General features: G+C 49.1%; 1 protein-coding gene across 3 annotated transcripts in view; it reads left to right on the top strand.

Annotated features, from left to right (window-relative positions):
- Window positions 1-218: 218 nt before the first annotated feature.
- LOC111159823 (von Willebrand factor) overlaps window positions 219-17,359 on the top strand; it is a 135,110-nt gene continuing 117,969 nt past the window's right edge. The window contains exons 1-5 of one of the 3 annotated variants that reach the window (XM_022522454.1): window positions 219-462; window positions 1,641-1,695; window positions 3,170-3,334; window positions 12,754-12,860; window positions 13,413-13,621. In XM_022522454.1, the coding sequence (XP_022378162.1) occupies window positions 12,829-12,860; window positions 13,413-13,621 (241 nt within the window). In that variant the 5' untranslated portion in view covers window positions 219-462; window positions 1,641-1,695; window positions 3,170-3,334; window positions 12,754-12,828. Of the gene's footprint in view, window positions 463-677; window positions 697-1,640; window positions 1,696-3,169; window positions 3,335-12,753; window positions 12,861-13,412; window positions 13,622-17,359 lie in introns of those variants that run through there. The other 2 variants (XM_022522452.1, XM_022522453.1) reach the window with 2 other exon arrangements.

Raw genomic sequence — 17,359 nt, 5'->3', positions numbered from 1 at the left:
CAGCATTCCTGGTCATCACGTCTGTGTGGAGTCCTCCGTGCAGGGAGGACCAGGGTTGGGGTGAGGGGGATGTGGGGAGGGGAAGGCAGCTCATTATGGCAGCTGTCCGAGGTCTCCCACCGAACTCTTCAAAGCCTTATCGGCTTGGAGGTATTTCTAATACCATTTCCGCTCATTGTTCCCTTGTGGTAATTAACAGGAGGCCAATCCCCTGCTGGGGCAGCTCTCCGCTATTGTGGTGGGAAGGGAGGGGGGTTGGTGGACGTCACAACTTGGCCTTTATCTCCCCCTGGCTGTAGTAGTGCAGCCCCTGGGTCACTTAGCAGCAAGACAGCCCAGAGCTGCAGCAGTCCCTTCAGCCTTGGCTGCCCCGGAGCATGGCCTAGGCGGGCGGCACCTGTCGTGCGACGCTGAGCTTCCCAACGGACCTGGGGATAACTGCACCCCCGCTTGCAGGAAAAGGTCTGGTCTTTTGGGGGCAGGGCTGGATCAGTTCAGGGAGGAAGATCAGGAGCGGTCCCAGCCCCTGGGGGAGGGGAGGTCCTCTGTTCCGGGGCTAGAAGGGCTTGCTGGGAGGGTGACTCAAAGCCAGGGACCATCCAATGGCCTGCTCTCCATTGTCGCTAGGGAGTCCTGTGGCCACCTCTGTTCACGCCTGACTTGATTGCATGTAACATACGACGAGGAGAGCCTGGAGTGAGTTTTGTGCTTACCTCTGGCTGTGTTCTGGGAGCAGCTTGATGTACCTGAGTGTTGGGAGCTTGTAGAGGGTCACCTGCTCTGAGACCAAGATGTGGCTCTAGCAGACGTTGAAGTGTCCCTCCTGCAGACGCATGACAGATTGGGCTTGTCTCTCCTGGGTTGGACGAGGCACTGGGCAGGAAATGTGTCAACCCCAGCAAATCTCAGGTGATAGATTCTGTACCTATTTAATAACGTTTTCAAGAGGAGAGCGGCTGTGAGGGTTTGGGGTGTGCTCTGCGGCCAGAGTCAATGGTCTCTCTCTGGGGGGAGGCACACTATGGGGAGCCTTGCCCGGACCTGGGGCTATTAGACTGCTGTCCATTCATCAGCTCATTGCCTGAGCAGCTCCTGGGGGCTGGCACCCTGCCAGGTGCTCAGGCTATCATGCTGGGGTTGGACCAGCAAATGTGGTTGTCGAGCATTCTCGACATCTGGGGTCTGCGGTAGGAACAGAAGCATTAAGTAGTTCTTTCTCCCCAGTTTGCTGTCGGGTGTGGAAGGATGGAGAGGCAGGGGGGATTAGGTGCGTGTCAGCTGCTGGCTGGTGCAGGAGTGCGGGGTAACGAGAGGCCAGGCAGTCCTGGGGGCATATGGACCAGAGGCAGAGCTTTTGTCCTCTGCCTGGGCTCTGTGACGGCTGTTTGGAGAAGGGCGCCTGGGGTCTGGCTCACAGTGATTGCTACTCTTGGGCCTGGGCCTGGCTGGGACCTTTTTTTTTTTTTGGAGACCAGCACTCCATGTTCAAGGCAAACAGGGGCCAGTGAGGATCCATCTTTTCTCTTGCTTAAAAAAAAAAAAAAAAAATGTTTTTCCCACTTCGCACATGGACTGTAGTGCATACCAGTGGCTATCTGTGAGGCCAGTGATCAGTGATCATTTCTCCTGCCTCTCTGCAGATGATTCCTGCCAGACTTGCGAGGGTGCTGCTGGCTCTGGCCCTCACCTTGCCAGGTAGGTATCAAACTGCTTCCATTCTTTACTCCTGTCTCAGGGTCATTTGGAAAAACTCTCTTTGAGAAATCAGCAGGTGTGTCTGGAGCTCACCTGTGCGCCCAGGCCCGTGTTAGGCATGTGTTGGGCCTGCCAGAGTCACTAGTTCATTCCTCTGGTGAAGCTTCTTCAGAGCCCTGTGCCCCTGACCTGTATTCCTCAAGGAGCAGGTGCCTGCAAATGCCAGTCTGATTGGACAGTTAAGAAGCACAAGGGCCACACAAGACAGTCCTCTGCAGTGGGGTTGCAGGATGGGGAAGAAGGAATCCAAGAATTGGGTAGAGACTGCAGAGGTCATCTAGTTGAACCTCTCAGAGTACAGACAAAGGGACTGAGGGTCAGAGAGGAAAAACAAATGCTCCAAAGTCACATAAAGCAGAGATCGGAGGTCAGTTCTCCTAGGTCCTAGGAGACCTCTTTCACTGGATTACACTGCCTTTCTTCCCTTGCTGAGATACCGAGTCTGGGAATGGCAAGAGGGACTGTTTTCTGACCTTGACTTGTCCTCACTTAGACCACTCAGGCCAGCAACATCCAGCCTGCTGCTCACAGTGTAGTCTGGGGAAGAAATGTACATTTTTCATACCCTCTACAACTTCCTTCTAGGTGGGTCCTGTGCCAGTGGACCCAGGCAACTAGAAATTTCCTACTGCCCCATCTGACCACACACACACACACACACACACACACACACTGGGAAGGTGGCAGGAGGGTCTCCTGGGAGTTAGCATATGGTCCTAGAGGAGCTAAGGCTTCATAGATTCTGTGTGTTGGACACACAGGCTAATTTGTTTCAATGTACACTGTTCAAAATATACCAGTAGATTAATGCATAAAGGTGCTCATTACAATCTACTTATATGTTAAGAATAAAAAAAATGCTAAGAACCTAATAGTAGGGGCTTATACTGTATACATTCAGATGCAAAATATAGTCACTATAAATCATGTTTTGCAAGTATACACAATGGTATGGTAAATTCTTTATAATACCTGAAGAAATAGACACGTTATAAACAGTTTGTATAGGATGATCACAAATTCGTAAAAAATCTCTAATTGTATAAATGTTGTGAAATACAACTGAAAGATAAAACTGAAATGTTGACTCTAATTACTGTTGAATGTTGGTTACAGGTGATTTTACCCTGTTTGTATTTTTCTTCTGTATTCTCCAAATTTTCTCTGATAAGCATGCATTACATTTTAAATCAGTGAGGAAACGTCATTCAAACAAACAGATATCCTGAAAAGCTGTTCCTCGAGCATTGCTGTGAGTCCTGGGTCATTCTTGAGGGCCAAACGCAACAACTGGAGTCTTGTTTAGGAAGGAATGTGCTTCCCTAATTTTTATCAGGCACAGCCTCATTTCCACGAGGCTGAAGTGGTTTGGGCTGATGGTCCCAGCTTGCTCACCTGTGGTCTCTCCCTCCAGGGACGCTTTGCACAAAAGGGACTGTTGGCAGGTCCCCGCTGGCCCGATGCAGCCTCTTTGGAGACGACTTCATCAGCACCTTTGATGAGAGCATGTACAGTTTTGCAGGAGATTGTAGTTACCTCCTGGCTGGAGACTGCCAGAAACACTCCTTCTCGCTTATCGGTGAGTCTGGGGCACTGAAGGGAGGGGTTCAGAGCAGGTGCTAGCTAAGCTCAACCCCAGTGCGGGGAGGGGGGTTGTTGCGGGGATAGTCTTATGTCGGTGCCTGAGCTTTGCAGATTCCTGCCGAAGCATGGATGGCAATGGCCTTTCCATGACCAAGAGCTTCCCATAGCTATGCCCCCCCCATCCCACCCCCCCAACCTACGTCTCTCTCTCTCTTGGGAGCCTGGTGGGGTGGAGAGAGTCTTCCTGCTTTTCCAGTGGTTGTGTGCATTGCTCTGGGTCCAGGCAGCACTCTGGGAGCTCCAAAACATCAGGAGAAGTGAACCAGGAGATGCTGTGTAACACCCAGAGCTCCTGGCAGACGGGAGGGGCCGTTGCTATGTTCACAGCGGAATTCAGGGTGCCTGGCTGATGTTGAGTCCCTCGCGTGCTCCTGGAGGAGTGCTGGTACTTGGCTCCTGTTAGGTCTGCTGCACCCCACAGCGGCTCTGAGATGTGCATCCGGGTGCAGCCACCCCTGATTCACACATGAAGAGCTGAGCCCAGGGAGGGGGTATGATCCTTCCAAGGGTTGACAGTTAAGGAAAGGTCGAGCTGGATTTGAATCCTGGCCTTGTCCGGATGCGGAACATTCCTCTGTACTAGAGAGGGAGCTCCCTGGGGTGGGGGGAGTGGGGCTGGAGGCGGTTATGGGAGCTTGTGGTTCAGCGACCCTAAGAATGAATTAGATGTGTGCGATGGGTGAGCGGGATGCTATAAAACTCGCAGCGACAGGGTCCGCAGCCTTGGGGAGATGGCGTGGCAATGGACAGACCCACACTGTTAAAGCACAGATTTCATGACACTTGGTAAATAAAGATAGTTAGGAAGGCTTTGTTCAAGAGGGACCACTGCCATGGGTTGGGGAGAGGGTTGCAGTAGGGGAGAGACGTGGGGCTTCACACCAAGTATCATAAGGCCAAGTGGGGATTCGCAGCCAAGGAGCTGGGTAGGGGTCAGGGGATGGAAAACTACCGCGGGGAGCACATCAGGGATAACATCTGGCTAAACCCACTCGACAGGGTTCTTGCTGAAGGCAGGCTGGGGCGATAAGACATTGAGGGAGGGGTGTGAGGAGTTGGTCAGATATTGAAGATGGGGGATTTTCGATTAACCGACCCCGCAAGATTCTTGCCGAACTGAACTAATCAGACCAAGGACAGAGCCTGAGGTGGAGGCTTAATTGAGAGGAGCCTGATTCAGGTTTGGTCAGGGAGAGATTTGGTCAACACCCAGACCCTTCTCGAGATGCAGGCCCTGGGGCCCTTGGGGCGGTCACTCCACCAGTCTCCCAGGCTGGATGCAGCCCTTGGTGCTCAGTGCAGGGTGCTCAGAGACGGTCTGGGAGCTGCGTGGGCTGACAGCCGTCCTAACTGGGAGGCTCCTGTCGCCTTCCTGCCCGCCCTGCCTCTGCTGGAAAGCCTGTTTCAGTTTGACTTCAGTGGGCTGAGTTTCTCTGGGCCGCCACCTTCCCTTTTCCCCTGTGAGCCCCCCCAGGGGCAAGGACCGTGTCTCTCTCATCTTTGTCTCCTGGTGTGCGGCTCACTGGGGTCTCTGGTAGCACTGAAGGTGGCGGTGGGGTGCGGATTCACACAGCACAGTGCTCTGTTGTACCCGTCTGTTGTACCGAAGAGCCGATTTTGTGAAAAGCAGGGCCTGTGAGGAGACTTGGGGGAGGGGTTCCAGTTGGGCGGAGAGGACCAAGAGGACAGGCAGGGGGCTGCATGCAGTGGGGACAGCCTGGGCACAGGGAAGAGGCTGGAAAGCATGTATGTTCCCTCGGTGCTGCCCAGTGGGGAGGTCAGTGTGGCCGGCACAGTCGATCTCGAACAACCTACCTCAGGATCGCTGGGAGGGCTGCTTAGAAACAGGTTGCTGGGTTCCATCGTCAGTGTTTCTGGGTCTGTGCATCTGGAGGGGGCCCTGCAAGGCTCATTTCTAGCAAGTTCCCAGGTGCTGCCGCGGCTGCTGGTTTGGGGATCAAACTTTGAGAAGCATGGGACTGGGGAGTAGTGGGCAGTGAGGCTCGGTCATGGGGTGAGGCTGACATCCTGAGGGGGGAGTTTGTGTCCTGACTCAGCAGCACTGAGGAGCTAGTGTAGATGCATTGTGCAGCTAGAAGGATGAAGAGGGAATTGCTACTTAGCCAAAACAGTCCAGAAAGGGAAAAAGGCGGGAGTAGGGTGGTCTTGGCCGCGATAAAAAGGCCGGGGTTGAAAAGGACCGCAGACATCCCCAGCCGCCTGACAAATGGAGGAAGCCTTTCTGAACATTGAACTTGGGGATCCCTCTTGCTTCAGAAGCAGCAGCTGGGGAGAGACTTGGGAGAGTAGTTGCAGAGAAAAAGTACCCCTGACCTTCCCCTAGAGGCTGAAGGCTGAGGACCTCCTCCCTCAGGCAGCCCCAATGTTTATTTTAAGTGGATTTCTCTACCTGAAAAAGCACAGTGCATTGACGACAACATGGAAGGACCTTGGGGGCATTCTGCTAAATGAAATAAGTCCGACAGAGAGGGACAAATACTGGATGATCTCACTTCCATGTGGAATCTAAAAAAGAAAAGAAAAAAAAAAAAGCCAAAAAAAACCAAACCCCAAACTCTTAGAAAAGAGATCAGATTTGTGGTTATCAGAGGCAGGTGGTAGGGAGAGAGGGTATTGGAGGCAGGTGGTCACAAAGTACAAACTTCCATGTATAAGACAGATAAGTCCTAAAGATGGGCTGTACGACAAGGTGACTCCAGCTAACACTGCTGTATGGTGTGCTTGACAGTTGCTAAGAGAGCAGGGTTAAGGGTTAAGGGTTCTCATCACAAGGCAAAAACCATTTCTCTCTTTTTTGTCTTGCTTCTCAATGAAAAAACCCATAGTGGCCTCTTGTATTTCCATAAAAAACCCAAAAGTTACCAGAGAGAATATCCAAGATTTTTTTTAAAATCAAACTTTATATTTTAAGCTAATTATTGATTCATATGCAGTTGTAAAAAAAAAAATACAAATCTGTGTACCCTTTACCCAGTTTCCCTCAATTGGTAACATTGTACAAAACTATCCACAACTATCCCGACCAGAAAATTGACATTGAAACCATCCACTGATCTTTCTATGTGTACTCAGTTGTATGCCTCTTAAAAAATCATAGTGGGGTTCCATATAGACCTCCTGCCCAAGAACCCCTCCCTAAGATGACTCTGGGGTGTCAGTGGGAATAAACGTTTAGGAGTGATGGGAGAAAGATTTTGAAAGAAGAAAGAGTGACACGCTCTCTGCTGTGTGGCCTTGGGCTTCAGGGGACTTTCCAGTTTGGGGGACCCTACGGAGACCCTAGGGATTGCTGTCTTGACTCCCGGGTGTGGACTCCTTACCCTGGAGGTGGATTTGAAACATGTGTAAAGAAATCTTGGGGCCAAGCACAGAGTGCATCTTCTGGGCTCAGGGAGGCCAGCATCATGTTGGACAAGTCCCCGTCCCCCACTGACACCCCACTCCAGACCCCTCCCCACTCAGGGCTGGCCTCATATGCAGGTAGGGGACTCAGGCTATTACTGTTGCCTCCTCCAGGAAGCCCCCGACCACGCTGGCAATATCCAGCCCTGGACTCATCCACTTGGGGGGCTGGTTGTTTTCCATCCCCCAGCATGACGTGGCTCTGCCCCCAGCATGAAAGGGAAGTGTAGAAAGAGCCACAATTGTGGCTAGAAAGTGGCGTGCTTGTCTGGGCTCCCCCCTGTTCACAGAGTGTTCTTAGGGAAGTGCGCTGGTGCCCCCGTTGCCCCTTCCTCATCTTTAAGATGGGGACGGCATGAGGATTGAGGGAGAGAAATCAATGACAGGTGTGCAGGATTACCCCCATCTTCATGGTTGAAAGCAGCCCCTTAACACAGGGTGTCCACTTGTTGGGCACAAACGTGGTAGGGCCATGGGCTGCGGGGCCCTGGGGGCAGTCTCTGTCAAGGTCAGGGGAGCATTAGTCCATCCTTGGGTTTGTGCCCAAGGGCTGGCCTTTCTGCTCATCCTTTTCAGGCTTTCAGGGGCCGAGGAGAAACAGCAGGGCTGTGTTAGGCCTCTCTGTTTCAAAGCATTTCAGTGGGATGCCCCCCTTCCAACTGGGTTGTTGTCGCCCACCGTACCCCCACTGGGTTGTTGTTCTTATATACAACTTGTCAGGGGGCAGTTTTCTGGCAGGTAGTTGGCCTAAAGCAGCCTACGGGTTCATCACACTTTTTTTTTTTTTTTTTTAAGATTTTATGTATTTCTTTATTTGAGAGAGTGTCCTTGCACGAGTAGGGGGAGGAGCAGACACCCCGCTGAGTGCTGCTTCCTCGGGAGCCGAGACATGGGGTCAGGCATGCTTGGACATGGCAGTTCCAGTTTCCACGTGCATGCCCGTATCCCCTCCCACACACCTCTGCCCCATTGTTCTCCAATGACATCCTGTTTCCTTGCTTCCAAACCACAAATTCCCATACCTCTCGAGTGCCTGTGGACCTTGTTCATATCCTGGGTAAAGTGTTTATGTCTGAGCATGAAGGACCACCTAGTGCAAAGGGCAGGGGGGCCTGTCCTCAATCCTGGCTCTTGGTCAGGCTGGTCCAGCAGGCTGGAGCTATGGGTCTCCTGGCCCACTGGCACAGGGACGAGGGAGCGAGGCCCCTGGAGTCCAGGAGCCCCCTGCTCAGAGAGACCACTCTTCCTCCGGCAGGCTGAGGGATCCGGTTCCCATGCCGGCCCAGAGAGAGCTGTAGACTGACAACGCACCCTGTACTGAGTCACTTAACCCCGGGCGAGCCTTAGTTTCCACATCAGTAAATGGCGCTATTAGACCGGACCCCCATTTCTCAGGGTTTGGAAGACGATCACCTGCATGAGAGTCACAGGAGTGGAGGTGGAGTGTGTGTTAGAAATGGTACTAGTGAGTTTTACATTCTAAGGTCCAGGAAAGCACCCCGATCTGACGGATTCCAGCCGCCAGCTTGCTCCCCAGCAGGCTTCCTGCTCCAACATGGGGCGGGAGGCCCTTGTTCCCTCACATAGCCTCCTCCGACACTGAGTTCAAGAGGCCAGGTGAGAGACAGAGCCATGGGGGAGGACGTCCCTGGTTTGCTCTGGCCCCTCACAGGGGATGCCCAGCCCATCTTCTCCCCGTGGCCATAGGAAGTTGCCCCCCGCCGTGCATCTGTGGAGTGTGGGAGTCCCCCCTGGGCTTACCGGCAATTTTTAACGGCTCATCTTCCTCATAGCTGCCCATTGGATTCTCCCCTGAGTTCTGTAGGGAGGGAAGGAAGCAAATAAAGATAAGGCTAATCGGGAGTTCTCTCCCGCATTAGTGGTTATGTGAATCCAGAGTGCCGAGATGTCCCGTTAGGCAGCTTTGTGTTTGGAAAGGTGATATAGCCTTGGAAGCAGAAAACCTGTGGATGGGCTCTGCCTAACGTTAACAGCATAAACCAATGGTTCTCAACCTGGGTGATTTTCTCCCAGAGGACATTTGGCAGTATCTGGAGACATTTTGGATTGTCACAACTTGGGGATGGATGCTACTGGCATCGAGGGGGTGGGGGGTCAGGGGTCCTGCTAACTACCCTAGGATATGCTAGAAGGCCCCCACAACAAAGAAGTGTCTGGGGACAGCTGGGTGGCTCAGTCATGATCCCAGGGTCCTGGGATCGAGTCCTGCATCGGGCTCCCCACGCAGCGGGGAGTCTGTTTCTCCCTCTCCTTCTGCCCCTCTTTGCATTGCTCATGCTCTGTCTCTCTCTCCCCCTCAAATAAATAAAAAGATCTTTAAAAAAAAAAAAAAAAAGAAGGGCTTGGTCCCAAATGTCCGTATTGCTGGTGTGGACAAACCATGTTGTAAACTCAGGCTTCGTCTTCTCTACCTATGAAGTGGAGTCAGTCTGGATCAGTGTTTTTCAAACCAAATCATAACGTATGGATTTAAAAGTAATGGGTGTAACCAGCATTTAAAGAAATAATATGGAAGAGAATAGAAAACCTTAGAAGGTGTCAGAGTGCATGGCACATGGGAAGGGTAAGTGACGGGAAGTATGTGAGTGTGTGCGTACAGCCTCATGAAGTCAACTGTGTTTTTACTCTGCTTTTGGGCAAAAACATCTTAAAGCTACCTGTTTAGGCCACCCGCAAAGGGCTTCTTGTTGCCATGGTGTTTTTCTTTCTCTCTCTCTCTCCCTTTTTAAGATTTTTATTTTTAAGTAAACTCTACACCCAGCATGGGGCTTGAACCCACAACCTCGAGATCAAGAGTCACACGCTCTCATGACTGAGCCAGCCAGGTGCCCCCATAGTGTGTTTTTCTGTACTGAAGTCTTCAGGACACACTTTCAAAAATCTCCTTGCTGCCTCCCCTGCTTTGGGTGTGGAGTGATCTGCTCCTCAGATGTCCAGTGTCAGAAATCCCACAGACTCCTCGAAGTTCAGCCTCACCGAGTGTCCCAATCCCCCCCCCCCCCCCCCGGGCCCCCGGACAAGTGAAGACCCTAGGCAGCAAGCTCCACCTCCCCTGACAGGGCGCTGCCTCACCCAGTCTCCGCTCAGCGGGTGTTCCCTGCCTTCCCAATGCCTACCCGCCCTCCAACAATATGCTCCCTAGCAGCCTTGTTCTCCAGAGCCCTTTTGAATCCCCATCAGAGGGCGGGAGATTCTACAGGGAGAGGCACACAGGGATTCCTCTCCTTTCCAGGAACAAGATGCCTTTGGCTCAGGGGCAACATGCTGGTTGAATCACTCAGTGAGGCAGGGGCAAGACCACCCATCTATCTGCTCCGTGACACTGGGCATGATGACAGGGAAAGTCGTACTGATGGGGAGCCAGGTTCTGTGGTCATACAGGACCCAGAGCCCCCGACTTCTTGGGCTCATCCACCCTTTCCCACAGGCATGTGGTGAATGGAGCTGTGACTGGGTGGGCTAAGCTCCAGAACAGGCCCGGGAAGGGAGCTGCAAAGGCCCAGGGGCACAGAAGGCTCTGGGGAGGGACCGCCAACTGGAGGTGGTCTCCAGGCTGTTCCATTTGCTTGTTTTTTTCAAAATTTTACTGCAAAAATGTCCAACCATTTAGAAACATTGAAAGAATAAGACAGCGAGGGGCACCTGGGTGGCTCAGTCGTTGTGTGTCTCCCTTCCACTCAGGTCATGATCCCCAGGTCCTGGGATCAAGCCCTGCATTGGGCTCCCTGCTCAGCAGAGAGCCTGCTTCCTCCTCTCCCACTCCCCCTGCTTGTGTTGCTGGTCTTGCTGTCTCTCTTTCTGTCAAATAAATAAATAATCTTAAATTAAAAAAAAAAGAAAAAAGAAAATAACACCCATATGCCCAGCACTCAGATTCTACCATTAACGTTTAACTCTATTTGTCCAATCACCTATCTCTGCGGTTGTGTTTATTTTTCTTTGCCTAATTTCTTGCTGTGAGAAAGTTTGCTTAACTGTTTATAAAGATTTGCTTGCTGCAAAACTGTTCTAAGTGAAAACGCAGAACAGGCAAATCTCAGGCAAACAGGACAAAAACCCCTTTACTGTGGTTAGCATCTCATTTTCCTTCTGACTGTGTCGGTCTGGAGCTCCGCAGACTGTGGTTTGTGGGCTGCGGCTGGTCTGGGGGCTTTTCCTGGGGGCCCCTGAGCTGCTAAGAATGGATCGTCTAGGAATCGAGTCTTAGAATGGGCCAGTTATTTACCTGTGACTCCCTCACTGAAATCTCACCGGAAACGACTGTATTTTCTGGTTGGCGCGTGTGGGTGTGTGCGCATGCGCGCGCCATAGCTCATCGCTGTCCTCCAGCAGCTCTGTCCAGCTCAGGCCTCAGCTGGGGAACTCCTCCTCTCTGAGGTCAGTGGCCCAAACCGTGGCAGCAGTACCCATGCGAGCAAACCTTCACGTCTCCTGCACTTAGTTCCACATTCTTTTTTTTTTTTTAAGATTTTATTCATTTATTTGAGAGAGAGAGAGAGAGAAAGAGCAGGTGAGGTTAACTTCTTCGCCTGGGTCCTTTGCCCTATTTCTGCAGGTTCCCTCAGACACTGAACCCCATCTTCAACCCCCTTTTCTCCAGCATCTTCCATCTCTGTGTGCACTGCTGCCCTTCCTCTTTCCTATTTTCAGCAACTTCCCGTTCTCCAAGGCTGGAGACGCAGCCTCCGCATTGTCCCTTCTGGCTCCTTCACCTCCGTGGCCAGTTGGTAATCTTCGAAGACCCCCAGTTCTCAGGGCCTCGTGGTGGGATTAGTCTCCATGGTGGTGGGGCCGCTGGGGCTCCTGCTTGTTCTCCTGCTCTCAGGTCACTGCCCCCACCCTGTCCTCTGGGTGGCCCCTCACAAACGGAACCCTTGTTCAGAGACGATTGTCTCATGTGTTCATCTAGTCACACATCTCTCTTGGCAGTATCGATCATTTATCTCCTTCCTGAGATTCCCAGGAGGAGTGAGGCACTTCACCAGCAGGAGTTCTAAATGTCTCTCAGAGCATCACATTCAGTAAACTGAGACAGAACTCATGAATCTCTGTTTTTTTTTTTTTTAAGATTATTTATTTATTTGTCAGAGACGGGGAGATCACAAGCAGGGGGAGCAGCAGAGGGAGAGAGAGAAGCAGACTCCCTGCTGAGCAGGGAGCCTGATGCGGGACTCGATCCCAGGACCCTGGGATCATGACTTGAGCCGAAGGCAGACATTTAACCCGCTGAGCTGCCCCAGCATCCCATGAGTCTCCATTTAAAACAAAGAGCCCAGGGATTCTGATTTGGGCTGTCCTAAGAGAACAATTTATATAACTCTATCCTAGGGTACCTGTTACAGATAACTCACAATGTGGCTTTTATTTGCCTCCTTACAGTATGGTCAATTACTGCCTGCTTATTTTACTTAGATGATAAGCTCCAGGGACGCCTGGGTGGCTCAGTCGGCTAAGTGTCTGCTTCGGCTCAGGGCATGATCCAGGGTCCTGAGATCAAGCCCCTCATCGGGCTCCTGCTCAGTGGGGAGTCAGCTTCTCCCTCTGCCTGCCATTCCCCCTGCTTGTACACTCCCTCTCTCTCTGTCAAATAGATGAATAAAATCTAAAAAAAAAAAAAAAAAAAGATTGTAAGCTCCCAGAAGGGGTCATGCTTTTATGGTTTTCTTTTGAGAAGAAGAGACTATTAGCGGTCTATATATCCAGAAGGCATTCAATAAATATTTTTAGATGAATGGGAAAATGAGTGAGTAAATGGTATTTTGGGGAAGATTTTATTGCCCATTTAAGCCCTTACGTGGCGGGGAAAGTTTTACACGGAGAGGAGATTTTGTGATGTGCATAAGATGATTAGAAATAAATATCCTAACTTTTTTGGTAATAATCCATGATACTGACTCTTTTCTCTTTCAGGGGGCTTCCAAAATGGTAAAAGAGTGAGCCTCTCCGTGTATCTCGGAGAATTTTTCGACATCCATTTGTTTGTCAATGGTACTGTGCTGCAGGGGACCCAAGGGTAAGTCTGAAGCCCAGAATGTCTGCAATGTCTGAGTTAAAAAGGACAGGACGCCGGGACGGGTTGGGGGGGGGGGGGGGGGGCTGGCTCCTGGGTGGCTCAGGCGGTTAAGCATCTGCATTTTGCTCAGGTCATGATCCTGGGGTCCTGGGACTGAGCCCCACATCAGGCTCCCTACTCCAAGGGGAGCCTGTTTCTCCCTCTGCCTGCTGCTCCCCCTGCTTGTGATCTCTCTTTCTCTCTCACACTGCACTCCCTCCCAATAAATAAATATAATCTTAAGAAGAAAAAAAAAAGGACCCTGGGCATCCCTCTTGCAACCTCCTTGTTTTTTCAGCTGAGGGAGCTGGGGCCCAGAGAGAGGAAGTAAATGTGCCCAGGGAAAGCAAGAGGCAGGGCTGGGTGAGAGCTCCGTGTTCCAACTCCTGGTCTAGACCCTTAGTAACTTTGCACCAAGGTCCCAACCCTGGACCAAGGGGTTGGGGTTGAAAGGTGGGAGAGACACCCAGGAAACAAACAAGATGCACATTTCCCAAACTCATCCTTGTCCCTCCAGCATCTCCATGCCCTATGCCTCCAACGGGCTGTACCTGGAGACTGAGGCTGGCTACTACAAGCTGTCCAGTGAGGCCTACGGCTTTGTGGCCAAAATTGATGGCAGTGGCAACTTTCAAGTCCTGCTATCAGACAGATACTTCAACAAGACCTGTGGGCTCTGTGGCGACTTTAACATCTTTGCTGAGGATGACTTCAGGACGCAGGAAGGTAAGTGTCTCTCGGATACCATTTCCCTGGAGTTGTGTTATTGTTTGTCATTTCCCTGCTTACAAACCTTCACTAACACCCCTCCCCAGGCATGTCATGTTTATTCTGCCAACCTTAAGTCTGAGCGTTCCATCCCACTGCCTAGACCTGCCCCCAAACCACATCTTGGAGGTTGGTTGGTTCATCTTGGCTTGGTTCAACTTGGATTTGCCCGTAGAAGCTTACACAGGGTAGGTGGTTGGTAGATGCTGGATGGTTTCAACAGATCCTCCCAAATGAGTACAATAGGACTTCATGGAGGAAGTCTATAAAGGGAGGTCCGTAGTCCAAGAAGGCCAGTCTATGTGTGTGTTCATGAGCAATAGAATATGGACAATGTGGAAACCACTAGTTATCTCTAATCGTCTTTTGATAACTTCAATTATGTGAACATTTAATCAGTGATGCTTCCTTACAGAAGCTGAACGTTTGTACATAAGTTCTTCTTCTTCCTTATGGCCCAACTACCCTCTGATTAAGGGGTGAGCATCTAGAGAAACAGTTGACCATTCCTTTCATTTCACTGTATATGTTGGAAAATAGTAAGATCATTTGTTTTCATCTTCTCCAGCATTAATTTCTCAAAATTTGTATCATTCGATATGTACGTTTTTAAGGCTATACATTTTCCTCTAAATGTCATCTTAGCTACACCAATTATGGTATTTTCATTTTCATTTAGTTCTATGGATTTTCTAATTGCCATTGAATTCTTTCTTAACCTGTAGAGCATGTTCAAAATTTCCAGATGTTTAGAATTTCTAAAGTTATCTTTTGTAACTAAATTGATTTCTAATTTAGAAATTTGGGGAGATTTGTTTGTAACCTCCTAGATGATCCTTTTATGCTCCAAAAGAATGTGTTCTCTGGTTGGTGCAGGATTCTGTATATACTTGTTGAATTAAGTTTGTTAATTATGTTATGCAAATATTCTACATATTTACTACTTTATGTCTCCTTAACTACCCTTGCTAAGAGAGCTGTATTAAATTTTTCTGCAGTGGTGGTGAACTTGTCAATCACTTCGTGTAGTTCTATCAAGTTTCCTCTATATATTTTGAGCCTTTGCAATTAGATTTTAGAAATATTGAATCTTTCTAGTGAACTGTTCCTTTTATGTAATGACTTGCCATTTTTAATAATGCCTTATGCCTTAAAATCTGACATTAATATATAAGTACCTCACTTTTTTTTTTAGGTATTTGCTTGACATATATTTTTTCATACTCAACTGGTCTGTGTGGTTTTGTTTCAGATGTATTATATGAAAGAAGCACATAACTAGGTTTTGTTATTTTTTTAAATTTTTATTTATTTATTTGACAGAGATCAGAAGTAGGCAGAGAGACAGGCAGAGAGAGAGACACAGGGAAGCAGGGGCCCTGCTGAGCAGAGAGCCCGATTCGGGGCTCAATCCCAGGACCCTGGGATCATGACCCGAGCTGAAGGCAGAGGCTTTAACCCACTGAGCCACCCAGGTGCCCCTGTTTACCACAATTTTTAAAATGGAGAAAAAACCCCTATACATGAATTTGGGGGAGGGGGAGCGGAGGGCAAATGAGAGAGAGAATCCTAAGCAGACCCCACACCAGCACAGAACTTGATCTCATGACCCCGAAATCATAACCTGAACTGAAATCAATGGTCAGATGCCTAACTGACTGAGCTACCCAGGCACCCCTGCATGACTGTTTATAGCAGCTTTATCCATAATTGCCTAAGACTAAGCACTTTCCTGGTGCATGGATAAATGCACTGTAGCAGTACCCTTCAACAACTGACAGGAACAGTCTCCTGATACATCCAACCACACAGATGGATCTCTAAGGGATGATGTTAAGTGGAAGAAGCCAGACATGGAAGGCGAAGTACTCCAAGTATAGTATGATCACAGTTACATAAACTTTGGAAAAATCAAAACTATAGGATCAGAAAAAAGGGCAGTGGCTATCAGGGCTAGGGGCTCAGGGAGAGTTCACCTACAAAGGAGCACAAGAATTCTGGGGGGAGGATGCTGTTCCATAGTTTGTGGTGATAAACACACATAAAATGATATTGACTGTCCTGCTCATTTTTCAGTACACACTTCAACGGCATTAGGTACATTCACACTTTGATGCAATCAATCACAGTCTCTGTCTCCAGAATTCTTTTTCTCTTGCAAAACTGAAACTCTATACCCATTAAGCAATAACTTCCCATTCGGCCCTCCTCTTTCCCAACCCTGGCCACCGCCATTCTACTTTCTGTCTCTGTGATTCTGACTACTCCAAGTACCTCATGTAAATGGAGTCATACAGTATTTGTCTTTTTGTGACTGGCTTATTTCGCTTAGCGTAATGGCTTTACTATTCATCCACGTGTTGAGGCATATATCTGAATTTCCTTTTTTTTTTTTTTGGTTTTTAAATCATTTTTTTTGTTTTTTAATTAATTTTTTTCAACACAGGCATTGTTTTAAATTTGTACCTTGTGGGTTTTGTTTTGTTTTTTTTTTTTTAGGATTTTATTTATTTGACAGAGAGAGATATAGTGAGCGAGGGAACACAAGCAGGGGGAGTAGGAGAGAGAGAAGCAGGCTTTCTGCTGAGCAAGGAGCTCCACATGGGGCTTGATCCCAAGACCCTGGGATCATGCCCTGAGCCGAAGGCAGACGCTTAACGACTGAGGCACCCAGGCACCCCTAAATTTGCACCTTGTTTTGTAACACATTTCAGCGTCTAGAGAACAGCCTTGAGAACAACAGCAGACAAGGATTATTTGTCAACAACTTAACAAAGTGCTTAAGGCCCATTTGTGTCAGAAACACAGTGCCAGTCACAATGAGCCCTGAAGTAAGTGCTAATAGACTCGCAAATGTGCCCGCAGAGTAAAATAGTACACATTTACGCTATACATGTAAGTGGGATATTCTGAAGCAGTATCGCTATTCACAATAAACCCTTGGGAAGAAAGTCACTTTTTTATTGCAGTATAATCAACATCCAGTATTATCTTGGCTTCAGGTGGACAACATAGTGATTCAACACTTACGCACATTACTCAGTGCTCATCGAGATAAATGTAATCACCATCTGTCACCGAACCATGTTTTACAGTCTTATTCGCCATATTCTCTGCATGCTGTACTTTTCACTTCTGCGACTTATTTATTTTGTGACTGGAGGTTCATACCCCTTCATCCCCTTTAGGTCAGAATTTCCTTCATTTTTAACCTGAATGTACATTGTATGTATCTACCACGTTTTGCTTATCCATTCATGCCTTGATGGATACTTGGGTTGTTTCCATGTTTCGTCAGAGTGAATAATGCTGCAACAAACCGGGGTGTACACATATTTTTTTCAACACCCTACCTTCAGGGGTGCCTGGGTGGCTCAGTCGTTAAGCATCTGCCTTTGACTCAGGTCGTGATTTCAGGGTCTTGGGATCAAGCCCCATATCGGGCTCCCTGCTCAGCGGGAAGCCTGCTTCTCCCTCTGCCACTCCTTCTCTTGTGTTCCCTCTCTCGCTGTTTCTCTCTCTGTCCAATAAATAAATAAAGTCTTAAAAAAAAAAAAAAGACCCTGCCTTTAGTTCTTTTGGGTAGATACCCAGAGTTTGAATTGCTGAATCAGGTGGTAGTTCTTTTTTATTTATTATTTATTACTTAAAAAAAAAAAAGATTTTGTTATTTATTTGAGAAAGAGAACACAGAGG

This window comes from Enhydra lutris, unplaced genomic scaffold, assembly GCF_002288905.1.
Source record: "Enhydra lutris kenyoni isolate GAN:26980312 unplaced genomic scaffold, ASM228890v2 scaffoldscaffold69, whole genome shotgun sequence".
Lineage (NCBI taxonomy): Eukaryota > Metazoa > Chordata > Mammalia > Carnivora > Mustelidae > Enhydra > Enhydra lutris.
The sequence above is the reverse complement of the archived record's forward strand: the minus strand, read 5'-3'. Positions and strand labels throughout refer to the sequence as shown.